Source organism: Macrobrachium nipponense, chromosome 30 (genome assembly GCF_015104395.2).
Source record: "Macrobrachium nipponense isolate FS-2020 chromosome 30, ASM1510439v2, whole genome shotgun sequence".
NCBI lineage: Eukaryota > Metazoa > Arthropoda > Malacostraca > Decapoda > Palaemonidae > Macrobrachium > Macrobrachium nipponense.
The window spans coordinates 60,871,406-60,881,007 of record NC_087218.1 but is presented as its reverse complement, the minus strand read 5'-3'; the positions used below and the strand labels follow the sequence as shown (position 1 = coordinate 60,881,007).

Below are 9,602 nucleotides of genomic sequence, written 5' to 3'. Positions count from 1 at the left end.
CATTACGTAAATTACAGTTTGATTTTGTCTCGCAGAGCGCCTTCGGTGGAGTGGGACCTGAGAAAAACGATCGTAGAACATTGGATGTTGTGTCCAGTATATATATAAAAAAGCCTATATAGTGTTCGGCGAAATGCTACAAGCCGGATATTCGAAGTCGATAACAAAGATAATTTATTTCATAAACAAACACAAAATGCCAAAATCGAAGCATGAAGTCATATCTATGATATGCAATTCTTTAGCTGCTGAGGGTAACAACACGACGAATATTATGCTTTTCATTAGACATTTTTTGTAGTTTAATTCATGAAGATGAGCACTGACGAGTGATCTTCGACACGAAAAGTCTGCTAACCACACATTCATACGAGCGTAAAAGTTGCCAGTTTCTGTGTCGTAAATAATATATCTTTATTTTTCAAGATGTGACGCGAACGGGCAAAAAGTACTCTTAAAAAAATAAAATTTACTGTCAGTGGCCTTTATTGATTCGTCTCCTGGTTGGTTATAACCCGACGAAAATGTATATTTGTCTTTTTTAATATTGTTAGTATGGCAACTCGCGTATACACTATTCGGAAAAGGATTTACTACGACCGGTACTCCCAAACATTTCTAATTAATGGAAAAAAATAGAGAGAAACCCAGATTCATACTTGAGGCACTAAAATATCTTGAGACAACTTTGAAAAATAATTAAATGAATCTTTTAAGGGCCAATTATTTTTATTGAACTCGAACGAAATAAAGAGCTTTTAGCCCGGCGGCTGCTAACGTTTTCCCGCCGAATTGATGTTGTTGTTTTAAACTTGACAGGACGGCACCGAAGTTCGAGTTAGTCGTATTTTGTGTTTTAGGCCTCAGAGTGAGTCTATTCTTGCATGTTATTGACACCCACCAGTGATATATAATAATGACCGACGTTCACAACAACGGCTTGAAGGAATTGTCCCCAGATCGTGGGAAATGCAGCCAAAAATTGGATCCCAAAACCTCGAAACTGGTAAGTAGGAAAAGAAAGTAAAAAAAAGAAAAAATAACGACTGTATTTAAATGCCTATTTTCATGGGAATGGTTGTTTTGTAGTTGTGTCATTATTAGCTCAGTTTTACGCAACATCTCTTGTATGTTGAGTGGGAACTGACTGGAAATTTCATCAGGCCATTGGCTCAAGAATTGCAGGAAATGTTGGCAGAAGTTATAAGAGAGATTCTTCAAGGACAGGAGCTGAAATTGTCGGAGATCCTGCGGTACGCTTTGCTTGGCTAAGCTTAGCATCTCGGAGTTCTCGAGGGCAAACCAGAATTAACGTATAATCAAATTGATTCAAAATCCTAGGAGAGGACTTTAGAGTCAAGTTATAGGTAGCTTATGGTTAGTCCAAAGCGTGAGCAAATTCAGCAAAATCTCCTTTAGGTAGGGTACGCTTTTTCTCTATGCCTCAGACTGCTAGGTTCATTAGGGACCGTTGTAGTTTCTGTAGGGATTATCCAATACGGCATTTCGCCTAGTATGCTAATTGAATTATTACAAAATTAGTGCACCTAGGCTATGTAGCTATATATTTATTTATTACTAGGTGTTACCTTAAGGGTTTTGGGTATGATGAAACAACAACGAGAGTACGATGGCCTTTTGTACAAGGCTAATAGGACAGGTGTAAAGAGCATTTGTGAAATATCCAGAATGCAAGAACGCTAGCGAATGGGAAGTGTTTTGTTTCAATAAAAATGCACTTGCGTACTTAATGTCAAGGCACAGGATAGTGGTACGGCAGCCGTATCCCTGATTGCGATAGATATTGGTACGGCAGTGAATTGCACACGCATGCGTCAATTTCAGATTTCCCTCCGTACAAATAACATGGTGTAGTTGGGGTACGTCAGGTTCTGTCAGTGGTGCCGTATTGCGCAATTGACTTGCTGTAGGTACGGTAGTTTGCTAACCATGCACCAGTTACCGCGCACTGTTGATAGAGCTAGGGTAAAAAACCTCATGGTACAGGGGTGGACCATGAACGATCAATGTGTACAACCCCAAGAAAAGTACATTATGACGCGTCCTGACATCGGAGTAGAGGTCTTTAGCTCCGTTTCTCACCAACAACAAGCCGCATCTGATGCCCATCTCCAATGTCAAGACGCGTTATAATGTACTTTTTTGGGGGTTGTACACATTGATCGTACATGGTCCACCCCTGTACCATGCGGTTTTTTACCCTAATAGTCGAAATGAATTGTTTCGCTGAACATGTTCAATTCAAAATGTCAAAGTGAAGCACCATACTGTCATCACCAAAGCACCTAAACATTTTGACAGTAAATGAATATATAAAAAAATCACAATAATACTTATTCATACTTAGATTTTTTACTATATACATGAAAAATAAAGCTAAACTAATCAATCTGGGTACTTCATATCTTCTTTGAATCTCCTCTGAACATCAGTTTTCACCAAAAAACAGATATTTTCAGGTTTCAACGAGCTAAAAAAAGTAATGGACATCTACGAAGAGTCAAACTTCCAGAAATTGTATATCCGTAGGTCATGAACGATCGAATCGGCCCTGAAAAGAGCTCCGAAGAGGAGATTCAAAGAAGAATTGAAGTACACAGAAATCGTGCTCTGCTGTATTCATGGTAGGAAGGAAAACTACCAAAGTCGATCCTCTGGTAAACGGCCTAATCAATTGTAAGTAATCCAAATAAGGTCTATATTAACAGCTTGTTTCCCATAATGGAAGCACTACTGACTGCTGTACTACTTTACTAGCTAAGCTTAAAATCTTCTTTGACTCTCCTCTTCAGAGCTCTTTTCAGGGCCGATTCGATCTTTCATGACCTACGGATATACAATTTCTGGAAGTTTGATTCTTCGTTAGACGTCTATTGCCTTTTTCAGCTTGTTGAAACCTGGAAACGTTTGTTTTTCAGCAAAAACCTATGGGTTATTACACAGTTCACATTGCTAGATCGTCATTTTCTTGCTGTCACTGATAAGCCTGATGCGGCAAACGAGGGTTCGCGCATGTGCAACTCACAGCCGTACCAATATCTGTCGCAATCAGGGGTACGGCTGCTGTACCAATATCCAGTTCGTAATGTCAATTCAAAGGAAATTGACCTGTAGGTAATCTGCTTTTGTTGTATTTGTACAAGTCATCAAGGAGATTGAAGATGTAACCTCTAAGTAATTGTAAATTGGTCCTTAAGCTTGAAAATTGACAAAGCACTGTTTTGTTACTACATACTTAGGTACATTAACTTATCAACTGGCTTGACATGTGGCAATAGGGTGGCCTCCACATTTCATAAGGAATAAGTAATGCAATCATTATCATTCAACCAATGTTGCATTGTCATTTCTCTTGGCAAATAACTGATCGGGCAGATGGTAACTGACCAGTATGCTTTGTGTGCCCTTCATCTATTTGCCCATTAGCTGGGTTTGCCAGGACCTACAATGGATTTCACAGATAGTGCAAGCAGGTTTTTGGACAATAACTGTACAACGAACACTTGTATCAGTATGAGATTTTGCTGTAGGGGAAACAACTGCCTTGGATCCATCGTACTCAGGTGGCTCAGCCTTATTCACTTGATATTTAATTGGTGAAGCAAGAATACAATTATGTCTTTAAGCATACCATTCAAAAGATTGAGGTTTCGTCAACATAATGTGATATGTAAAAGCGCCATACAAACTAAAATAAGCATGTGAGATCTTTGTAAAATATGTTTTCAAGGCAGTTTTTAAATCCAATATGGCGTCTTCCGCCTCTGGTCCCTTTCGTAACCGGCATTGATCTAACGTCCTTCCCAGCGCTAATTTGAACATTATGAGCATATATATGTAATTTTTATTGATTTTACTCAAGATTGCAGTTGTAATCAGCGTAATAAAACATTTTGTTGCCTATGTTAGTGAAAGTATGAAACTTCCTATTCCCAGGGTCATGGTTTGAACTGAAATTCATTTTTACCTTGTATAATCGATGGTTTTTTCCTTACTGCCATCACAACTAAAATTCCACAGTGCTTATTTGATTGTAATTATAGTACACATTTTGGTCTTAATTCACTCCAAATTGCACTTGAACTATGTTGAGAGTTTGTTGACAGCGAAGTTGTGGCGGGAAAAGATTTCCAGCCTTGTCACACATCTGGCTACCACAAACCATCGCCGAGCAGATGACAGATTAGTAAATTGTTTATGACAAAAAATTGGTGAATAAAGTTATTACATAAAATATATCAGACCTATTCTACACAACGTCATTTATAACATAACTACGGCAATTGTTTACTATCGTTCAATGGTTGAAATGCAAGCCAATTGGATGTTGTTGTTGTCCAATTTGGTTGTACTTAGCACAAAAGTTGTTTCTCGTTCGGTTGTTCATGGCTTTACACATTTATGCCACGAGTATGTATAACGTTAAAGCAATACTTTCAACAATCTCTTTTGCTGTTTTTGAACTTACTTAACTAGAAGATGGGTATGCTTTTGCTTGCCTTTTAAAATGTTAAATAAATGTGACAAATAAGTGTCATTAAAAAGTGCTGGTTTTGAGCCAAATAGCAGCAGCCTCCTGAAGCACAACTCGGAATTCCACTTGTATCTCAGACAAAAAATATGGACCAAGTCGCAGCTCGTATCTCAAAAAATTTGTATGTTGGGCTGCTTGTATCTCAGGGTATTACTGAACAGTGTGAATATGAACCATACTAATTCTTTTTCAAAAAGGATGAAAATTTCTTGAGTACATTACTGAACAGATAAAAATTATAGTTGCATTTGAATCAATTTCAGGAATTTTAGTATTGGAACAAGTACAGTGGACCCCCCCCCTATTCGCGTTCTCCGCATTCGTGGACTCACAAATTTGCGGATTTCTCTCAGGAATGTTTCCTCGCATTATTCACGAAAAATTCGCACATTCACAGTATTTTTATATGAGAAATATCCACAAATTCCTGGGCTTTTTTTTATCGATTTCATCATAAAATGCACTTTTTGTGATAAAACTATTAAAAAACCAAGTATGAAAATTTTTAGTAGGTTTTTCTTGAGTTTTAACTAACAAAATAGGCTGTTTTTAGCATTTTTACGTGGGTAACTTTTGCGGGTTCTAACTATTCACGGGGGTCTGGTACGCATCCCCCGCAAATACGGGGAGACCACTGTATTTGCAAAAATGTAAAGGTACTGTAATTACTACCATCCGATTATTTTAAAAGATATGTATCAATCTTTAGGGTTTTAACACAATATGGTACATACTTAAAAAATAGGCTCAGGACTTGTAGTTCATAGGAATGTATGTGTTGATTGGACTGATACATAGCTTAGGTTGCTGCCCAAATTTAACATGTGCTGGAGTGTATTATAAGAATTGAATGCAGCATTACTATTTTGATGTAGGTGTAGTGGTACCTGAAAAACAGGGTGCATCATTCCCTGAGGAACAAGCTCTTGTTTATATTTTCATGAGTCAAAGAATTAAAGTGCATTAATGTTTCTTTATTGTTTGTAATGTCATATTTCCTAACCCAAATTATAACTATTTTACATCCATAACTATAATTGTTGCAATAACAGATGACATAAGTCCTTTCTTGTTAGAATTTCTTTGAAGATAGTTACAGTTTACAAAATCATGATTAAGAATTATTCTGTGGTGTACAAAATGCTTCCTTTTAAGTTTTATTCTTATTTTATGAGTCAAGACTTTAAATGTTCTTCATATGCAGCTTCTGGCTACTCCATTACAACTCTTTAATGTACCTTACCAAGTAATTACATTGCTTACAGTTTCACTCATGCTGACAGCTTAAAATTTGACAATCGTGGGAGCGCGAGTTACGTTGTTGGTGTAGATATTATCCCGCCCACTTCCGGGGTAAGACGAACACCTTCAGCAAGTAGTCATTTGTTTCCTGCGGGCTCTTGACTACAGACCTAGTTAGGAGTGCTCTGCTTGGATTTGATTTTCATTGTATTTTGCCTTCAGAATGTTTGGTGAAGTGCTGGTAGCATAAGGCTTTGTTTGGTTTTTTGGACTTAGTTTGACTAATTACCGATAACTGTCTTAATTTTGGCTAAAGTATTTCATTATATCTGACTATTTCTGCTAGCGTAAGGTATTGCAGCAAAGGCTGTAATACACACTTGACTATGGAGAAGTACGGCTCGCTCATATTGTGCACTGATTGCAGAGGACAATAGTGTTCTAGCGACAAGACTTGCAACGAATGTTAAGGGTAGGATGCAAAGAAGTTGAAATGGTTAAGGCCTCGCCTATCTAAATTGTACAACGATAGAAGATGTTAGGCAGCCACTAGAGCCAAGTCTAAGACTGTGTGTTTTAAGACATTAAGAATGTATGTTCTAAGACATTAGATAATGCTAGTAAGTCTGTAGATAATTTAGACCTCAGTATCTCATGGCCTGCTCCCGCTTTGTCACCTGTTCCCATTTTTTTACTAATTTACCTGTTCCTGTACTCAGCTCCCCTGCTTGTGACCCTGACCCCCTTATCAGCCTCGAATCGTAGATTAATTAAAGTCTTTGATAGTAAATTGGTGTTATTTGTAGAAACAGTGGCCGTGTAACAAACTCAGTACGTGTTCTCATGGATAAAGAGAAAAATAGGTGTAGTGTCAGTGGAGGTGGCATCTGTTCGTCCCGCCAATGCTCGTAGACAAAGGTCACTGGCGCACTCCCCTGCATCTGGTAGCAGTCATACCGAAGGCTGGAGGGAGGTCTGTGGGGACTGCCCACAGACAGTTGTCACCTTCACCACAGTCGCACCTGTTGTATCCCAAGTTACAACGAAGGGTAGCCACTGGAAAGGCATCCAAAAGGAAGTGCACAGGGTCCTCTAGTTTGGAGGTGTAAGAACAGGCGCCTGTGGCACTTCAGTAATTAATCGCGGCTGTTGAAAAGGCCTGCATCAGACTCAGTGCGCTCTCCTGCAGTGCTGTGCAAGAGAGAGAGAGAGCCAGATCAACCATATTTATTAGACCTGACAAATAGGAAACTATATCATAGCTGGGGATGGGTTTTATCCAAAGCTAGATAGTGGGAACTATGGTGGGACCATCAACTCCCCGATAATGTTCGGACCTGAGATTTTTCAGGCGGAACTGTTTTGCAGGACTGGACCGGGTTCCAGGGGTGTCTGGCTCTGGGTATAGGACTCTGCATTCTTTCTGGTTTGCCCATAATGTGATTAGTGTGGGGATGATTGTATACTTGTAATACTCTTAGTCCTATCAAGCAGGTGTGGCTTACACTGGGGCCACTCTTATGCATTGCCATCTCTCCTATGGACTAGGGTAGTGATGCGGACATTTGGGAGTCTGTTTCTCACTTGTGCCATTAGTGGAAGAATACTCCATGGAAGGCTGAATTCTTTTTAAGGTTTTCAGTTTTTTTATTTTTTTTTTTTTTTTTTCCTAACCGTTGTAAGGATTCAAGTACCCTTGGGCCCTATGATGGTGCTCTTCTGACACAGACGACGATCTTTGCACCCACCGTGAAGATTCAAAATTCTCCAAATGTTGATGACTTTTCCAAAAATAAATTGAAAAGCAGTAATAACAAATCTGATTTTCCTCCTCCTAAAACTTGCCCCTCCCCTAGACCCTCTAGTCATGCTTCATTGATGACAACTTCAAAGACAGAATTTTTAAGAAATCTTCATCCAAAGTTAAATCTTCAACACAGCCAGGTTGTGTGAAAAATTTGAGAATACTCCATACTGAAGACTTACCAGTTAGTTGTAAATATGGAATGATCTCAACAGCTTTGAAATCGTTGGAATCGTTGTAGAAATCAGGGTGAGCTTTGTCATGCAAAAGTAGCAGTCGGTAACGTGATCTTCCCTTCCTTCCATATCATTGAGACAACAAATGGCATACTTTTCATTTTCTTGCCTCCAATCCCGTAAGTTCTCTACACGTTTGGCAGCAGATACGGGGAGCGAGTGGCTTATCCTGGTCCCCTAGTTTGACTCCAAAGTAAGCTCGGCAGTCCGGAAGAACCACATGTCTGCAAATGTAACAGAACCTATTAGGATGGTTCTTACACTTCCGATCCATTTCTATACATAGTATCTAGACTTGAAAAGAGAAATAAAAAAATATATATGTATATATATATAGTGGCACCTCGAGATATGAAATTAATCCGTTCCGAAGCGGCCTTCGTTTCATGAGTTTTTCGTATCTTGAACCGCATTTCACATGTAAAATGCCTAATCCATTCCAAGCCCTACAAAAACACCTGAGTAAATTATATTTCCAGGCCTACAACACATGTTCTAGGGTTACGACGCCAATCCGACGGAAGAAATATGACTCCAAAAGGCAAAATACTGTACATACTTGAGTAATATTCAACTGCATGTAATGTTCAACACCATTTTTACTGCATATATTAGGACTTTAGCATATGTCCCTTAGCAGTAAGCCTAGCCTATGTTAACAGTTGCTACTGTAGCCTAGTCTATGATTCTGACATCTAAACCTAAGAAGCTAAAAGCTTAGAATATGCCAATAAAATGTGTAAATAATCAGTATGTACTCATTTCAAATAATTATTAATTAATCTACTATAATACACAAACAAAACAAATAAAACCTTCCAATCGTTTTGCATTCAGCTCTTACAAGTACCGAACGATCACCAAGCAATCACTTTTCCTAGGACACAGTAAGCCATAAATTTTCATTAGTATCTCTCTTCAACTAATGAAACTACCAAAACAGAATAATAAACATTCATTTCTATTCTTTATTCTATTTTTACCTAATGGAGATACCGAGTTACTGACAGCTATAATGAAACGTACATAACGTAATATTTAAACAGAAGAAGAATTCTAAAAAATATGTATTTGTTGGCTTCGATGATAGCAGTCTGATTTATTTTATATTTTGTGATATCTAATTCACAATTTTTTTTTTATTAAATGTATTGCATGTACTAATTTCAAATAATTATTAAGTAACCATTAACTATAATAAACAATAAAAAAAAAGAGCTACAAACTTCTGTTTACATCCAGCACTTACGAGTACCGAACGATCGCCAAGCAATCACTTTTCCTAGTACACAGTAAGCCATAAATTTTCATTATCTCTCTTCAACTACTGAAACTACCAAACAGTATAATAACCATTCATTTCTATTCTTTATTCTATCTTTACCTAATGTTTTTTTTTTATGAAATGTATTGCATGAATAAATTTGTCAATTTACAGCATCCTTTTACCATTGGAATACAGAGCACAAGGGGTAGATGCTGACCAATAGGAGAGCAGGATCTTATGGGGTGACTAGCATCAGGAACCAATGGGAGAGCGGGAGGATGGTGGCGAGTTTACTCAGTTGGCGGGGCATGAGTTTTTAAATTGTTATCGGTGGTCCGGGCGAATCTCGGGACTTTACAGCAACAACCTTTCGTAACTTGAACTATTTTTGTATGTAGAGCCAAAAAATCTTCGGATTTGCTTTCGTATCTCGAGTTTTTTGTAAGTTGAGCCTTTCGTATGTCGAGGTACCACTGTATATATAGTATATATATATAC

General features: G+C 38.1%; 1 protein-coding gene across 1 annotated transcript in view; it reads left to right on the top strand.

Annotated features, from left to right (window-relative positions):
• Window positions 1-781: 781 nt before the first annotated feature.
• The window catches only part of LOC135202565 (histone-lysine N-methyltransferase SUV39H2-like), a 294,666-nt gene continuing 285,845 nt past the window's right edge, over window positions 782-9,602 (top strand). Inside the window, exon 1 of the mRNA XM_064232058.1 lies at window positions 782-1,006. Within this exon, the coding sequence (XP_064088128.1) occupies window positions 917-1,006 (90 nt within the window). The 5' untranslated portion in view covers window positions 782-916. The remainder of the gene's footprint in view (window positions 1,007-9,602) is intronic.